The sequence below is a fragment of the Callithrix jacchus genome, chromosome 16, assembly GCF_049354715.1.
Source record: "Callithrix jacchus isolate 240 chromosome 16, calJac240_pri, whole genome shotgun sequence".
NCBI classification, from domain to species: Eukaryota; Metazoa; Chordata; class Mammalia; order Primates; family Cebidae; genus Callithrix; species Callithrix jacchus.
In genome coordinates this window covers 92,971,255-92,990,146 of record NC_133517.1, presented here as the reverse complement: position 1 = coordinate 92,990,146, position 18,892 = coordinate 92,971,255, and the positions used below count along the sequence as shown (strand labels likewise).

The 18,892-nt window shown below is 32.7% G+C and overlaps 1 protein-coding gene across 48 annotated transcripts in view; it reads left to right on the top strand.

The window, feature by feature from the left end:
- Positions 1–18,892, top strand: part of RIMS2 (regulating synaptic membrane exocytosis 2) — a 724,815-nt gene that overhangs the window by 434,639 nt on the left and 271,284 nt on the right. For all 48 annotated transcript variants that reach the window (XM_078353414.1, XM_078353401.1, XM_035276348.3 and 45 more), the window contains one exon: positions 8,960–9,028. In XM_078353414.1, the coding sequence (XP_078209540.1) occupies positions 8,960–9,028 (69 nt within the window). The remainder of the gene's footprint in view (positions 1–8,959; positions 9,029–18,892) is intronic.

Sequence of the window (18,892 nt, the reverse complement as noted above, 5' to 3'; positions counted from 1 at the left end):
ATTGTTCAACACCCGCCTATGAGTGAGAACATGTGGTGTTTGATTTTCTGTTCCTGTGTCAGTTTGCTGAGAATGATAGTTTCCGGGTTCATCCATGTCCCTACACGAACTCATTCTTTTTTATGGCTGCATAGTATTCCATTGTATATGTGCCACATTTTCCCTGTCCAGTGTATCATTGATGGGCATTTGGGTTGGTTCCAAGTCTTTGCTATTGTAAACAGTGCCACAATGAACATACGTGTGCATGTGTCTTTATAATAGAATGATTTATCATCCTTTGGATATATACCCAGTAATGGAATTGCTGGGTCAAATGGAATTTCTATTTCTAGGTCCTTGAGGAATTCCCACACAATCCTTGAGGAATTGCCACCAATACCATTACCAAGTATATACATTCTACCATAATGACACAGACAAATCAGACAAATATAAATCATTCTACCATAATGAAACAGAGAAATCAGACAAATATAAATCATTCTACCATAATGACACATGCATGTAAATGTTCATTGCAGCACTATTCACAATAGCAAAGACATGGAATAAACCTAAATGCCTCTCAATGACAGATTAGATAAAGAAAATGTGATATATATACGCCATAGAATACTATGAAACCATAAAAAAGAATGACATCATGTCTTTTGCAGGAATATGTATGGAATTGGAAGCCATTATACTTAGCAAACTAATGCAGAGAATAGAAAATCAAATACATGTTCTCAATTGGGGAGGCTAAATAATGAGAACTCATGAACAATGAACAAATAATACACTGGGGTCTACTTGAGGGTAGAGGGTGGGAGGATGGGAAGGAGCAGAAAAGATAACTGTTGGAAACAGGGCTTAATACCTGGGTGATAAATAATCTGTACAATAAACTCTTGTGACATGAGTTCATCTGTGTAACAAACCTTCACATATATACCTTCAAACCTAAAATGAAAGTTTAAAAAGGAATGAATGAACTGGAAAAAATGTTATTCATAAAGAAAAGAAAATAGAAGAAACTGATCTTTTTCTTGCACCATATGCAAAAAGGTTAACTCTAGATGGATTAAGGACTGAAATATAATTTAAGGCTCAGTAAGGAAACTAAAGCATTTAGTGCTGGAACACTATCAAATAAGATATTTATTATGAAGATTAAACTTTGCAAAATGGTGGGAGAAGCTGGGAATTCTTTCGAGAAGGTTCTAAGACATTGGTTTAGTAATCTGAGAAAAGTCACTTGCCAAAGGCTACAAAGAGGACCTAGTGAAAAAGTCTGTGGAAGTTTGTTGCCTCTTCATTTAGTAGTGGTTCTGGAAGTGTTTGTGGGACAAAATGATAGACTGGTTAGGAAAAAATGCATTCACAAAGGAAAATCAAGGAAAACTAGAACCCGTGAAGACAAACTGGAACCTGGGTTTATTTCTTATCCCCTCTAACCCTGATGTTGTGGGCCATGTGCAGAAGTAACTGCAACTGATGTCCTTTGTCATGAATCTCCAGATGGGCTTAGCTCAGGTCTAGTATAAGATTCCAAAAGGGGATTTATCAGGATCTGAAAAGCATCTAAAATCCTCGGTTTTGGTTTTATCACACCTATTTTAAAAACCAGAAGGAAGTGAAAGGAAAAATTGCAAAATTACAATCATAGTGACAATCTCTTAAAAAGGTGAACTACACATTTGATATTAGAGTATGCTCCCAACCAATAGGCAATATATGTTCTTTTTATCTACAAATGAAACATTTATAAAATTTTGCTATTATTTTTGAAATAATGCATTTATATGGTATAAACTTAAAAGCATAAATTGTGGTGTCTCTCATCCTCTTTTCTCAAACATCTGGTTCTCTTTTCATGAAAGAATCGCTGTTACCAATTTCTGTGTTTTTGCAGATATTTTAGGCACACACAGACAAATGCATATGGATTATTATTTTTTCTTTTTTCTAACAAATAGGGACATGTTATTACTATTTTGTGCACTCTGCTTTTTGTTTTTAATTTCTATTGTTTTAGTGATTACTTTTGTAATATTAACAAGCTTAACTAAAAAAGTAATGTTAATTAATATCTGTACCTTTTTTCCAAACCATATAAAATTTTGCAATTTGATAAGCACCTACTTCCCTATCATCTAACATATTTCTAACAGAATTTTACCTTTGCATCCAGATTAATCATTATTTTAATTGTCACTTTAGGATGTGTTAGCTTTACCTGAATTTTTACCACTTCTTTTTTTTTTTTTTTTTGCATTTTACCCCTTCATTTTGGGATAAGTTTCTTTATTTTTGAAGTACTTTTTAAAGATATTGTTTCACTGAAGAATTGGAAAGAGGCTTTGTTTTTCTGAACATTTTCTTTGGGTTTTTTGTTTTGCTTTGATTTGTTTTTTTTTGGTTGGGGGACAGAGTTTTGCTCTTACCGACTATGCTGGAGTGCAATTGTGCGATCTTGGCTCACAGCAACCTCCCCTCCCGGGAACCTCCACCTCCCGGGTTCAAGCAATTCTTGTGTCTCAGCCTCTTGAGTAGCTAGGATTACAGGTGCACACCACCACGTCCAGCTAATTTTTGTATTTTTAGTAGAGAAATGGTTTCACCACGTTGGTCAGGCTGGTCTTCAACTGCCTGCCTCAGCCTTCCAAAGTGCTGGAATTATAGGCGTGACCCACTGCACCTGGGCTCTTAGTTGTTTTTTTTTTTTTTTTTTCCCCTAATAGAAAGGTTAGCTATATATAAAATGCTACAATGACTTTTATTTTCTCTCAGCATCCTGATAATATTATTTTAACATTTCTGGCTTTCGATTGTGCAGAAAAGGATCTCCATTTACTTATGTCTTCTTTAACTTCTTAGCAGTTGTTTGGGTTGGATTGTGATCCCCAGAAACACATAATCCTCAATACCTCATGGTGTGAATCTATTTGTAAATAGCATCTTTACAGAAGTAACCAAGGTAAAACAAGGTCATTAGGGTGGGTCCTAATCCAGTATGACTGGTGTCCTTAGAAAAAGAGGAATTTGGACACAGAGACAGACATGCACAGAGAGAAGACAATATTAAGATATACAGAGAGAAGATGTCCATGTGACTAGAGTGATACATCTACAAGCAAAGGAACATCGAAGTTACTTGCCAAATACCAGAAGCAAAGAGAGACAGGGAAGGATTCTGTCCAGAGCCATCAAAGTGCATGGCCCTGCAAGACCTTGATTTTGGACTTCTATCCTCCAGAGATATGAGACAATATATTTCTGAGGTTTTAAGTATTCAGTATTTGATATCTTGTTATAACAGCCCTAGTAAACTAATATAGCAGTATTTTGTGGTTTGAAGTATACATATTTTGCACATTTTATATTAAATTTATTTCTAAGTATTTCCTGATTTTGAAAATTCTTGTAAAGGATATGGTTGTAAATTAATGTCCTGTTTGTATATTGCTTTTCTGTAGGAAATATAATTTATTTTTATATTGACTATCCTGCAATCTTGCCAAATTTACTTACTAGTCTTAATAAATTTTGTGTAGTTTCTTTAGGACCTTTTATTTACATGATCATGTTCTTTCTTGCTTTCTAATCTGTATACCTTTTATTTCTTTTCCTGCCTGTATTGCTCTTTTTAGGACTTGCAGTATAATGTTGAATAGAAGGACTGTACTTTGAGTGAACATTCTTTACATGTTCTTTGTTTTAGGAACATTCAATATTTCATAATTGTGATGTTAGCTGTAGTTTTCTTTTGTAGTTACCCTTTATCAATTTATGAACATTCTTTTCTTACTAATTTGTGGTGACATTTTTCATGATTGGGTGTTAAACATTTTCAAATTATTTTTCTAAATCTAGTGAAGTATTTTTCAACTTGCATGAAATACATGGAATAACTGCAATATGCAAAAAGTAGCACTAGAGAGAAAATTTAAATTTACCACCACTTAGGGAGATTTCAATATAATTTCCTTTCCATCATTGTCAGGTCAAGAAAACAAAAATTTAGGCAAGTTACAAAAGAATCAAGCAATGCAATTAATGAGTTTAATCTGATGGCCAAATGAAGAACTCTGCACTTAATAATTAATGAATTCACATTCCTCTGTCATAACAATGAAATATTTGAGTTATTAATATACTATTCTATAATTCCTTTGACAAATTTTAAAGATTAATGTAATCTTTTCTAATACTGTTATTATATCAATTGTATAAAGAAAGATAAATTATACCCATACTTTTGAAGATTAAAAAAAATAGAAACTTGTAATCAGCATTTTTTCAAGCTCTAGCCTCTCTGAAATCATTAGTCATCAATTAATTGACAGTGTCTTAGATTTAAGAACTATGGTAAATATCTTATAGTCCTAAGAAGAAAATACTGAGAATAGAACTTTAATTAATACACTACATATAAAATTTTGAGTAATACAGGGAAGTGCTAACAGGGGAATGCTCATGTTAGTAAATATTAAAAGGCAGAAAATTATAATGTACTCATCGAGTGTAAGAGTTTGGGAAAAAATAGTGAAATAAATTTAAAGCGAAGGAAGTAAATCATAAAAATAAGAACAAAATTAATAAAATATGAAATTTCTAATTGACAGAATAATGGGGCCCAAAATTTACCCCTCGAAACAAATAGCAAGATAAACCTTTAGTAAAATTTATTAATAGAATAAAAAGAAGTTACAGGATGCAAATGGAAACAATTAATACGCCAGAAAATAAATAGATAAAATTGTGATAATTATAGCAAACACTTTGAAAAGTTAGACAAAATGAATAAATAAAAATGCAAAAATTGCCTTCAATCCCAGTGCTTTGGTAGGCTAAGGTGGGATGACTGAGGCCAGGAATTTGAGACCAATCTGGGCAATATAGCAAGAGCCCCATCTCTGCAAAGAAATTTAGAAATTAGCCAGGCATGGTGGTGTACACCTATAGTCCTAGCTACTCAGAAAGCTGAGGCTGGAGGACTGCTTCAGTCCAGGAGTTTGAAGTTACAGTGAGCTATGATTGTGCCATCGTATCCCAACCTGCATAACACATCAAGACCTAGTGTCTAAAAAAATAGTTAAGAGGTAAAGATGCTTAAATCCTTAATAAATATTACTGAACTTAAACTCAGTAATGCAAGAATAGTTTATCATGTATACCTATATTTACTTATTTGGAAAATTATATATACATATAAATTATATATACAAATAAATATACATATAAATACATATATACAAAAATATATATAAATAAATTATATATACATATACATTATATATACAAATAAATTAGATTATAGAATCTGCATAGTCAATTCAATAGATGCAGAAACACATTTAATAAAAATGAAATCTCACTCTGCAAACTGACAATATAGAGACCTTCCCCAATGTGTGATAAAGTGTAACTTTAGCAAATAACAATCTAAGGGAAAATTATTAGAAAAATAGTATTTAAAATAACAATTTTACAAAGAATGTAAGATTTTCCTCTTTCTTTCCAGCTCTGTAGTTATCAGCATAGCAAGGCAGGAAAAAGAAAGGAAACACACAATGAATGGGGATAATGATTATCTACATGGAAAAATTTAAATTAAACCAGAATCACATGAATAGAAGTAAAAAGAGAGAGAAAAAGACTTTAACAATGTGGTTTGTTAACATTTACAATGAAATTGCATTTCTGTGTCTGAGTAACTAATTTAGAAAACATAGTTCTTAACTGTATATCTAATAGCAATTGAAATTATAAGATAGAAAATATATATCCAACAAATGGGGACAATGTGAGTAGGCAAAATTAAAAGTTTTACAGAAAAACCCAAACTTAGATGGAGAAAATGCCATGTACATGACTACTAAATAATGCTGTAAAATATGGCAGTTCTTTCTAAATTAATGTATTGGCTCAGTGCAATTCAAAATCAAAATCCTTATAGGATATTTTTGTTGAAGATGATAACTTGAATCCAAAATTCATATGAAAGAACAAAGGGACATGATCCAAGATGTGAATAATAATAAGATGGATGTATTTGCTCTTCAATATATAACATTATAGTAACAAACAGTGAGTTACTGATTTGTAGATAGACACCCTGTACAAGGGGCAAAAATTAGAATACAGACCATCCTATAGGGACTTTGATTTGAATTGCATTAGATCCTTGCAGATAGAATGCATTTATTGATGACAGGGGTGACATCACAAATCATTTGGGAAAGGCAGAAATATTAAATAAATGATACTGAGATATGGGTTATCCATATGGGAAAGGTGAAACTGCATTTATATCTCACACTATACACCATGTCAGTTCAAGATAAATGAGGATGTAAGTGCAAAAAGCAAAATTTTTAAATTTCAAAAGAAAATGTGGGAGACTCTCTCTTTGCTCATAAATCAAGAAATACTTACAGGACATGAAAAACACTAATTTTGGCCGGAAATGGTGGCTCACACCTGTAATCTTACCACTTTGGGAGGCCAAGCAGGGGCAGGTGGATCACTTGAGGTCAGGAGTTCCATACTAAAAACACTAATTTTGGCCGGGTGTGGTGGCTCATGCTTGTAATCCCAGCACTTTGGGAGGCCAAGGTAGGTGGATCATTTGAGGTCAGGAGTTCAAGACCAGTTTGACTAACATGGTAAAACCCTGTTTCTACTGAAAATACAAAATTAGCTTGGGATAGTGTCGAGTGCGTAATCCCAGCTATTTGGGAGGCTGAGGCAGGAGATCACTTGAACTTGGGAGGTGAAAGTTGCTATGAGCCGAGATAGCTCCATTGCACTCCAGCCTGGGCAACAAAAATGAAACTCAGACTCAAAAACAACAACAACAAACAGGCCCATTAATTTTAAAAGAAAATATTGAACCTAATAACTTGTTTTTATCAGAATGTCAGAAGACAAGACAATTAGAGGGAACTGAATTGCAATATATTTAACTTATATAAGGTTAATATAAAACAGATACAATCTCAATTTAGAAAGGAATCAGTAAGATTTTGAAGGAAGTGGCATTTATAAACCAAATATGCCACTTCACCCATGTACCCCCACATGGTACAGCTTACAAAGGCTGATAAAATAAACATCTTTTGCTGGTGTCATTTTTTATCTGATTTTTTTACAAATACCAAATACTTGTAATCCTTCTGTTCTGAAGTGCACCTGGCATAGTAAACTAATCATTACCCTATCCTTGCCCATTGACAGATAAGCTGGGTGCAGTTCTCCTTAAGTCTCTCCTCAATAGCCCTTCCTTGTGATACTCCTTCTGTCCCAAGTGCTTTTAGAATGTATGTCTGAATTCTCTAACTCCTTTTGTGACCAGCCTGTTGCAATATTGTCAGATAATTGTAGTTTTAATATCTGTTAAACGATTTGTCTTCTATTCTTGCAGATTCAGTAGTTGCTCCACAAGTCACAAAATAGTAAAAATAAACACAATAAAATTTTTTCTAAACTACATTAAACTCTTTCTTTCTGTAATCCTCTCATCTGTCTAAGTTAGGCTTTTATTCTATGCATATCTATTGGGGCTATGAAAGATTCAGATTTGATTACATCTAAAGCTTTATGAACATCAGCATTTGGAATGAAAATAATAGTAAGAGTTTATTCAGTAGGGAAACATGATAAAAACAGGTAGGTGTGTTCTTCCTCATCATTGTGAGGAGAAAATGAGAATTTCATTTTCTGGTAATAGAGACTTTCTCTGCCGGCAAAGTGCAGGGCTTAAAACAAACAAATGGAAAAATTTATCAGGTGCTTTTAAGAGTATGCTGCAAATATTGGAGGATGATTCTGGGACATTTTAATGATCTCTGCCTTAGACAGCTTATGCAATGTGAGTTCTCAGTGTTTTATAAACCATACACATAATAACTTATTTTCTGATAAAACTGAGGTCTGTGGAAAGAATAACGTGTACTGGAAGAAGATAGACAATATCTTTTTGAAATTGCGACAGTGTCTTCATTCATTAGATGTTTTCTGATACCAAGGAAGGAAAAATGCTTTAATAAAGAATTATGTTGTGTTGGTTGTGTCTGTTCCTGAAACACGTGAAGGTGAAGATATTTAAAAACAAATAACAACATGTTTGTTTTTGTGTGCAATAATTTCATATTTAAGTGTGTAGTCATAATCTGCTTTAGCCCTCAACGCTCTGGTTCATTCTTATTTTTGCCATAATAAGACTCCTATTTTAAAAGTTTGCTGTAGAATTGTTTTGTGAGGAAAAACACAAACATGGTGCTATCGAATTGTAATAACTATGAGTGCCTTTCCTAGGCGATTTCTTGGAAAACATACCAATGTTCACAATTTAGATGTATTAGTATTGTAGATGACTTTTTTCCTATTGTTTTCTCAAAGCAATAAATAGCTTTTAGCTAGTTTTTTAAAAGGATATTTAAGATGTCTTGAGTGTACTTCTCTGAATTATGCTTTCTCTCCATGAACATGAGAAGTAAGGAACTGACTATATTCAATGTATTAGCCATGCACATTCAAAAAATATGCATTAATGCATTGGAATATAACGCATTGTGTTTTGAAATTTATCTGGTCTTAAGTGCCTTTGTAAGCATCTAAAATTAACTTATCTATTTTCTAGTAGATTTTATCAATCAGTATTGGATAACATAACCACATTATTTAGTATTTAATGTTATTTTAATTTTTAAACCATTTAGGAACTTTATCTTATACCTTTACAGAATAATAATTGTACAAATTGTTAACTCTTTCTTCATCACCCATATCCTCACATCATGAAATATGTGTGGAAATAAGTGATGACAAGCTCATAATGACTTTTCTTCTGTACATATTTTTTGTTATTAACTGATTCGTTCAGAATTCTCTCATTTGTTTTTCAGGTGTGTGAGAGATTTGCTTCTATAAATAATCAGCATTTTAATTATTGTTGTTGTTTACCTCATAGGGTCAAAGAGAATAAGTGATAGTGAAGTCTCTGACTATGATTGTGATGATGGAATTGGTGTAGTATCAGGTAAGAATTTTACAATTATTTTATAGTATTAAAAAGACAGTGTAATTTATCATTATTTGCTATAAAAATAAATAAATAATAGAGAAATAAATAACTTGCCTCCTCACCCTTCAAAACAGCCTATGGCAACCTATGACAACTTAAACCCCTGAGTAATACCAATTCCTGGAACACCTGTACCAATTAGGCTGAATAGTCTTGAAAGGTGCCAGATAAGTAGACGTTATTAAATTTTCTATTTTAAGACAATAATAAGGATTTTACAATAAATTAGAGGAGTTATTGCAAAATTCAGACTTCTTTATACTGCACTAATTATGTGAAAAAAAGATGAAATCTTTTTAAGTAATTACCATATCTAAATATGTCAAATATTTAAATGGGAGTTTTTGAAACTTTAAGATTGTTTTTGTATGTAGTATCATTTACAGCTACATTTTGAAATTATAGTATTGTAGTTTAAATTATTTGCCTCATTTTACAGTTAGAAACTTATCCAATGATTTAGTATTTTAGGTAATTATGTATAATTTTCTTGCAAGTACTGATGACAATGTTTATGTGTAATACCCTTAATATTCTAAAAATAAATGTCTTCTATTCCTTTTGAAGGTTAAATAACCTAATAGATTTTATAATCATGACAAAATTTACTCTCAAAAAATATGTGTTAGACATGCAACAATTGAATTAGTGATTGATAACAATATTTTGTTTGTCAATTTTTGTTAATGTATGAGTCAGTTAGCATGCCTGTATCAGTTTGTCACTTAAAAAAAACTCACTGACTACTTTTCCCCTTTTTTTGTATTAAGGGTGAACAATATATTAACTTACTAAGACTACAAAAATATTTTTCATGTGTTATGGTTTATAAAAGTTAAAACTCATAGCATAGTTTTAAGAAATATTTCCTATGATTGCTTTCTTGGAGATTGTTAAATTTTTTTTATTTGTGTTCTATTCCTTTGTTATGTGACTATTCCACTTTTTATCTTTTGTAAATATCTAGTCCATCAGGTTTTCTTCATCCAAATTATTTCCATTCGAATCGTTCATCTTGACATCAGTTTTTTGGATGTTTCTATCCTTTCATTTTCTATTTTCAAGATGAAAAAAATTATTTATTTAATATTATTTTTAAGTTTTCCCTTTCAATCAAAGGAGTCATAGCTTTTGAAAAAATTGTATATTCTTTCATGATTTGGGTTACTGCTCTCTGGAATAATTTTTTGGTACTACAGAATAGTGTTTAGAAACCCCCAACTCAAAGTGCTTACTCTGGAGTCATTATGTTTCTTCATCATGAAAAACACATTCTTTTCTGACTTGACGTTATTGTTGTTATTATTTTGCCAGTCAGAAACTGTCTGGTGAATCATTTAATAAGACACTGAAAAGGCTGCCCTGAAATATACTATATTTTGCGATTTTGAAATCCAATGTGATTTTGAGACAGATTTTTTATGATATACTATACTTCATTATTTATTTATTTATTTTTGAGACAATGTCTCAATCTATCTCCCAGGCTGGAGTGCAGTAGTGCAATCACAGATCACTGGATCCTCAACTTCCCCAGGCTCATGTGACCCTCTCACCTCAGCCTCCCGAGTACCTGGGACTACAGGTGCACACTACCATGCCCAGCTAAATTTTGAATATACTAAACTTTAACAATACTTTTAGTACTCCAAAATTAGGATGATGGTATTGTAGTTTCTGAAATTATGATATATGTCATTTTTTTTGTAACTGGTCACTTTACCAAATGCTGTAGAAATTACATTTACATGATACTTGTGATAACCAAGATTTAAACATATATTAGTTCTGTTAAATATTTTTCTTACATTTCTTCTTTATGGCCTTTTCATTTTACAGTTCCAATACTAAAACTAGTTTTAATAGAGAATAAATGCTTTAATCAATAGATTATCAAATAATGTAAGGACCACCAAATAAATTAAATAATATATTTTCTGGGTAAAGCAATTCAGATGTGAATTGCAATGTACACATATACAAAATGCATACCCCCACCTCTTTTAATAATATTTAAACACATAGTATGCTTCAATAAGCCAGGAAAATCTATTGATATTTTGTTGCTTATATGCTGAGATTTCTTTCCAATTGCACATTGAATAAGGTCAAATTCAGAGCATCAGTTACAATCATTCATAACCCTTTTAAACCTGAGCTATCAAACTGTTCTTAAGTAGAAACTATTCCCACTAACTTATTCAGTTTTTCTAAGCTGGCAAGCCAGATGTCTTGAATATTAATGACTGCCAGAAGTAATATTTTCGCTGTGTTTTTTTCTTAATTTTAGAGCAGCATTAGGTTTATAGCAAAATTGAGAGAAAAGTATACAGATTTCCCATATGTCTTCCTACACCCACACATTGACAGCCTTTCCAATTATCAACCTTCTCCACCAAACTGGTATGTTTGTTACAACTGATGAACCTACTTTGATACATAATCACTCATGGTCTGCAGTTTTCATTAAGGCTCACTCTTGGTGTCAAACATGTGTTGGGTTCAGGAAAATTGATAATGACTTATATTCATTATTACAGTACCATACAGAATATTTTCACTTCCCTAAAAATTCACCTTTCCCTTTCTCCTAACCACTGGCAATTATTTATCTTTTTACCATCTCCATTGTTTTGCCTTTTCCAGAGTTCACATAGTTGGAATCATATAGTTTGTAGTCTTTTAGACAGGCATCTTTCACTTAGTAAAATGCTTTTAAGGTTCTTCTTTTTGTTTTTGTGGTTTGATAGCTCATTTTCCTTTAGTGCTGAATAATATTCCATTGTGTGGATGTACCACAGTTTGTTTCTCAATTCACCTACTGAAGGACATCTTGGTTGCTTACAAATTTTGGCAATTATGAATAAAGCTGCTATAATCATCTGTGTGCAGGTTTTTTTGTGTGGACATGTTTTCAACTCCTTTGGGCAAATGCCAAACCAGCACAATTGCTGAATTGTATGGTAGGAATATAGTTTTGTAAGAAACTGCCAAAATGTCTGCACCATTTTGCATTTTCACCAGCAGTGAATGAGAGTTCCGGTTGTTCCACATCTTGCCAGCATTTGATGTTTCAGTGTTCTGAATTTTGACCATTCCAGTAGGTGTATAGTGGTATCTCATTGTTGTTTTTATTTGCATTTCCCTGATGACATATGAGGTTGAACATCTTTTCATCTTTCTGTTTGCCGTCTGTTTAATTTCTTCAGTGAGGTGTCTGTTCAGGTCTTTGGCCCATTTTTAAAAATTGGGCTGTTTGTTTTCTTATTGTTGAGTTTTAAGGTTCTCTTTATATTTTGGACAATAGTCCTTTATATGATGCGTCTTTTACAAATATTTTCTCACAGTCTGTGAATTCTCTTATTTTCTTGGCATTGTCTTTTGCAGAACAGACCGTTTTAATTTCAGTGAAATTCAAGTTATTAATCATTTCTTTCATCAATCATGCCTTTGGTGCTGTATCTAAAAATTTATTACCATACCCAAGGTTATTTATGTTTTCTTTTATGTTACCTTCTAAGAGTTTATTATTTTGCATTTTATACTTACATATATGATGCATTTTGAGTTAAATTTTTGAAGACTATAATGTCAGTGTCTAGATTCTCTTTTTTGCATGTGAACATCCAGTTGTTCCAGCACCATTTGTTGAAAAGACCATCATTGTATTGCCTTTGCTTTTTTGTTGCCCGAGATCAGTTCCATATATTTTTATCAGTTTATTTCTAGGCTGTCTATATGTTCCATTGATTTATTTGTCTATTCATTGATCAATCAGTACCACAGTGTTTTAATTACTGAAGTTTTATACTAAGTATTGAAAAGTCAGATATTGTCAATTCTTTAACTTTGTTCTTCTCCTTCAATACTATGTTGAATCTTCTGTCTTTTGATTCTCTATATTTACTCTGGAATCTGGTTTCAGTTTCCACAAAATGATATGCTGAGATTTTGATTGAGATTGCTTTAAATCTGTAGGTCAAGTGGGGGAGATTGGATATCTTGACAATATTGAGTATTCCTATATATGGAATATCTCTTCATTTATTTAGTTCTTTTTTATTTCATTCATCAGCGTTTTTTTGTTTTTCTCATATGGATCTCACACATATTTTGTTTGATTATACCTAAGATTTCATTGTTGGAGGTTTCTAATGGAAATGGTATTGCACTTTTAATTTTACTTTATCATTGCTGATATATAGGAAAGTTATTGAATTTGAAATATTAACCTTATATCCTACAACATTTCTACAATAACTTATTAGTTCCTGGAGTTTTTTGTTTGTTTTAATTGTTTTGTGTTTTTACATAGACAATCATGGCATCACAAAGAGAGTTTTATTTATTCCTCCCTAATCTGTATATGTGTGTTCTCTTTTCTTTGTTACAGAATTATCTAAGTACTTCCAGTAGAGTGTTGAATACATGTGGTGAGAGTGGACATCCTTGCCTTGTTTCTGATCTCAGTGTGAAAGTTTTGAGGTTTTTTTTTTTCTGTTAAATATGATGTTAGCTGTAGGTTTTGTGTAGGCATTTTACATCAATTTGAGGAAGTTTCTCCATTTTCCTAGTGTACTGAGAGTTTTTAGTAAATTCAGAATGTTAGATTTTGTCAAATTGTCTTTTCTACCTCTATTGATATAGTCATATGATTTTCTTTCATAGCCTGTTGATGCGGTGGATTACATTAATTGATTTTTGAATGTGGAACCAGCTTTGCGTATCCAAGATTAATCCTACTTGTTTAATTCTTTTTATACATTGTTTGATTCAGTGTAAAATTACATTGAGAATTTTTGCATTGATGTTCATGAGAGATATATTCTTTTCTTGCTATGTCTGGTTTTGATATTGAGGTAATACTGGCCTTACAAAATGACGTAAGGAATATTTCTTCTGGTTATGTTCTCTGAAAGAAATTGTAAAGAATGGAAAAATTTGTTTCTTAAATGTTTGGTAGAATTCATCAGTGAACCCATCTGGACTTGTTGCTTTCCATTTTAGAAGGATATTAATTATTGATTTAATTTATTTAATAGATGTAGGCCTGTTCAGGTTGTCTATTCTTGTGTGAGTTTGAGATGATTGTGTCTTTCAAGGAATGGTCCAGTTTCATCTACATTATCAAATTTGTGGCATTAAGTTTTCTTAATATTCCTTTATTAGCCTTTTAATGTCTGTGAGATCTGTAGGGATGCCCCCTTTTTCATTTCTGATACTGGTATTTTTTTGTACCCTCTTTTTCTTACTTAGCCTGGTCAGAGAGAGGCTAATTGATTCTACGAATCTTTTTAAAGAACCAGCTTTTGGTTTTGTTGATTTTCTCTATTGATTTTTGGTTTTCAATTTTATTGACTCTAATTCTACTATTTATTTTCCATCTGCTTGTTTTGTGTTTTATTTGCTCTTCTTCTAGATTCCTGAGGTAGAAATTTACATTATTGATTTTAGGTATTTTATTTCTAATGCATACATTCAGTACTATAAATTTTCTTCTAAGTACTACTTTTACTGCATCCCACAAATTTTGATAAATTGTTTTCAATTTTATTTATTTAAAGGTATTTTTCATTTCTCTTGAGATTTCTTTTTTGAAATAACCCATATGTTATTTCATAGTATATTGTTTAAATTGCACATACTTGGGGATTTTGCAGTTATCTTTCTGTTACTGCTTTCTAATTTAATTTCATTGTGGTCTCAGAGCAGCATTGTATGATTTCTGGGTTTTTAAAAATTAATCTGCTAAAGTGTGTTTTATGGTCCACAATATGCTCTATTTTGGGGAATGTTCCAGGTGAACTTGAAGAGAATTTATATGCTGCTAATTTTTGATGAAGTAGTCTATAAATATTGATTATATCCAGTTGATGATGTTTTTGAGTTCATTTATCTTCTTGCTAATTTTCTGCCTGCTAGATCTGTTCTTGTTTTTTTGGTTTTGTTTGTTTTGTTTTTCGAGACAGGGAGCTGGGATGCAGTGGTGCAATCTCTGCTCACTGCAACCTTTGCATCCCAGGCTCAAGGGCTTCTCCCACCTCAGCCCCCTGAGTAGCTGGGACTACAGCCACGTGCCACCATACCTGGCTAAGTTTTGAATTTTTAGTAGGATGGGGTTTCACTATGTTAACCAGGTTGGTCTTGAACTGACCTGAGGTGATTTGACTGTCTCAACCTCCCAAAGTACTGGGATTACAGATATGGTTAGCCACTGTTCCCAGCCTACTCCTGCCTTCTTTTGATTAGCATTACCATAGTGCATTGTTTCCATCCATTTACTTTTAATTTATATGATTGTTTACATAAAGTTTCTTACATAGTTGAGTCTTATTTTTTAAATCCACTCTGACAATCTCTTTTAGTTAGTGCATTTAGAGGAGTGACATTCAAAATGATTATTGATATAGTTAGATTAATATGTACTATTTTTGTTACCCTTATTCTTTGTGTTTATTTTTGTCTTCTAGTCTTTTTCAAGTGCTTTCTTTTTTTTTAACTGAGCATTTTATATGATTCTGTTGGTTAGGCTTTGGTTAATTAGTTTTCTCTGAGGGAAAGTCTTGTTAAGAAAAGCAGAGCATTCTGGAGTATTTCAAAAGGTTCCTGTTTCCCTCTCCCTCCCAAAGTATGAGGAGATTTTTCTCCAATGTTTACTGTGGGAACCTGGTGGAGCTCCTGGAAGTAAGTCTCACAATATTGTAGGAGACCCCAATGACTGGGCTTCCCTCGAGTTTTTAACTCTCAGACTTGTTCTTACTGATCCTCTAACAATTTGTCAGTTGATGGTAAAGTTTTCCTACTTTGACACTCATTCCCACACTGCTTTACACTCATGAATATTTTCTCCGTAAGCTGTAACTCCCTGTTTTCACCTGTCTGTCTCTTCAGTCTTCAGGACAGTTGTTTGCCCTGTGTCATCACTCTTACAGATCCAAGAAAATCTGTTGCTTTTTCAGTCTGTTCAGCTTTTTATTTGTGGTTAGGACAGAGTGATAACATTACATGAAGAAACAGAAACTAAAAGTTACTCCATGTGTTCTTTATTTGGCTTATTCTAATACCAAGTCATTAAGTCAGAGTTAACTTTGACATTTGCATTGTTAATGTTCTTTAAAGTAAGTTGAAACTTTGATATGGAAATTTTTCCCAAGTAAGCAATTCTAGGCAGTGATTTTGCCCCAGATAGTATACTGAGCAATGGGATAGGAATGGTTATAAATCATCCCTTTTAACCTATTGATGTACTTCACAACTTGAATAAATGGACTTCTGAATGGTCGTTCCTAAACTTTTTTTTCCCAGAAGCTCTGCTTTTTCTCAATAGTATCTCTTAAACTCAATAATTAGACTTATTTTCTATCTATATATGTAATCTTTCCTTGGGTTACAATGAAGATCTTTTTATAAATGACTTTCAAATGTTTATCAGCAGTCCTAACATCTGTCTCAAGATTCTTTTCCACATATTTCATATTTGGCCTATGCGACTGAAACTACTCTCATTTCCCCTTCTCCAAACTAGTCAACCTCAATAAACTCTTAGTCTTATCTTAGTAGTACACTTTTTTGTTTTTTTGAGACAGAGTCTTGCTCGGCCTCAGCCCCCCAAGTAGTTGTGCCACCATTCCCAGCTAATGTTTGTATTTTTAGTAGAGATGAGTTTTTACCTCCTGACCTCAAGTGATTGTCCAGCCTCGGCCTCGCAAAGTGCTGAGATTACAGGCATGAGCCACCACACCTGGCCAGTAAAATACTCTTGTCTTCCTAATAGACTAACTTAAAAAGTTAAGGTGCATTAATTGTTGCCCTTTTTTAATCTTATATCCAGTCACAAAGTATTATTAATTCATGTTAGCATGCCCTGAACTCTATTTTTGGATCTTTTCTCTATATTCCTTCTCCTAGTGATCTTGTGTCTATTTAAAGTCCCTTGCCTTTAAATAGTTATCTATATGCTAAAACTCCCAAATGTATGTCTCCAGTCAAATCTACTTATCTTTTTAAATTCTTATTGTTTACTGCTCACCTGACATCTTCACTTGGAAATGTAGTGGATATCTCCAGCTTAACATGTCCAAACTTTTGATCTTTTCCACCAAACCATGTGATTTGATAACTTCATCCTTTTATTTACTTGAGTCAGAATTTTAGATTTGTTATTGTTTCTTCTCTTTCTTTCACTCCCATCATCATATCTTTCACAAAAATTTTCTTGATTGCTGTGCCTTCAAAATATATTCACTTCCCATGATATTTATTATCATCTTATTTCAAACTACTGTTATCTCCTATATGACTTACTACTTTGTCTAGCTTTAAGCAAAAGTTAAATTATGCACAATTTCTGCTTAAAACCCATTAGTGGGTCAAAATCACTCAAGACGAAATGCCAAAAGTGTTTGCAATAATGTACAAACTTCTACATAATCTTCCTTCTTCCTCCAAATGTCTCCAACATCTGCTTTTTATCAGTTGCTCCAATCTAAGCACCCTATCCTTCTTGCTGTTGTGTGAACATGTGAGATCCACTGCTACCTTGGGACCTTTTCATTTGTCTTGGAACCCTCCTTTCTGTGTTTATCCGCTTGAAAAAACATCTTATTCAATTCTCTCTGAAATGCCACCTTCTCTTTTTTTTTTTTAATTAAAGAAAGAAAGAGAAAGAGAAAAGGGGGAGAGAGAACAGGAGTCTTGCTCTATTTATTGCACAGGCTGGAATGCAATCTAAAAGTAGGTATTAAAAACCTCTTGTATGCCAATGATTGTGCTTAACAGTGAAGACAGGAAGGAATAAGGAAAGAAAATAACAAGCAAACAGCCAACCAATATTTCACTTAAATCTGTGAAATGCTGTGCAAATGCTGAAGAGTGATTTGCCTCCATTTATGTGGTCACTTTCAAAATAGGTGTCATGTGATACTAAAAAAAATGTATGTTCTGTGGACCTGGGGTGAAGAATTCTTTAAATATTCACTGAGTTTACTTGTTCCAGGTCTGAGTTCAAATCATAAATGTCCCTGTTAATTTTCTATCTCATTGATCTGTCGAATATTAACAATGTGATGTCAAAGTCTCCCGCTATTACTGTGCGGGAGTCCAAGTCTCTTTATAAGTCACTGAAAACTTGTCTTATGTATCTGGGTGCTCCTATATTGGGTGCATATATATTTATGATCATTGACTCCTATTGTTGCACTGATCCTTTTATCATTATGTAATGTCCTTCTTTGTTTCTTTTAGTCTTTGTTACTATTAAAGTCTATTTTGTCAGAGATGAAAGTTACAAATCCTGTTTTTTTTCTCTCCATTTGATTGGTGAGTCTTCCTCCAACCTTTTGTTTTGAGTCTTTGTGTGTCCTTGCTTATGAGATGGATCTGGATCTTATGAGATGGATCTGGATACAGAGTATCTAGATTCTCATTAATACCATCCAGATTTCAAATGCTCAATAATCATGTGTGTCTAGTGGCTACCAAGTTGGACAGCACTGATAGAAGAATATTTCATCATTTTAAAGTTCTATTGGACAATACTGTTTTAAGTTTTATAACAACAATTCATCTTCTTGCTGTAATCTCTCTAACCTTCAGTACCAATTGTTTACTGCTATCAGCTTCATCTTCCTAAATTATTACTTCCATCATGAGAGCAGAATGTAGTATTGGGACATAGTGACAGCACTGGAGTCAGAAATATTTTCAGTCTCAACCCTGGTATTTGGCACTTAATTTGGATTTTTTTACCTCTGTTTTCTCAAAATGAAAATGGAGATATTATCTTCTTGGCAGAGTTGTTTAGCCAGTATATGTGTTCCT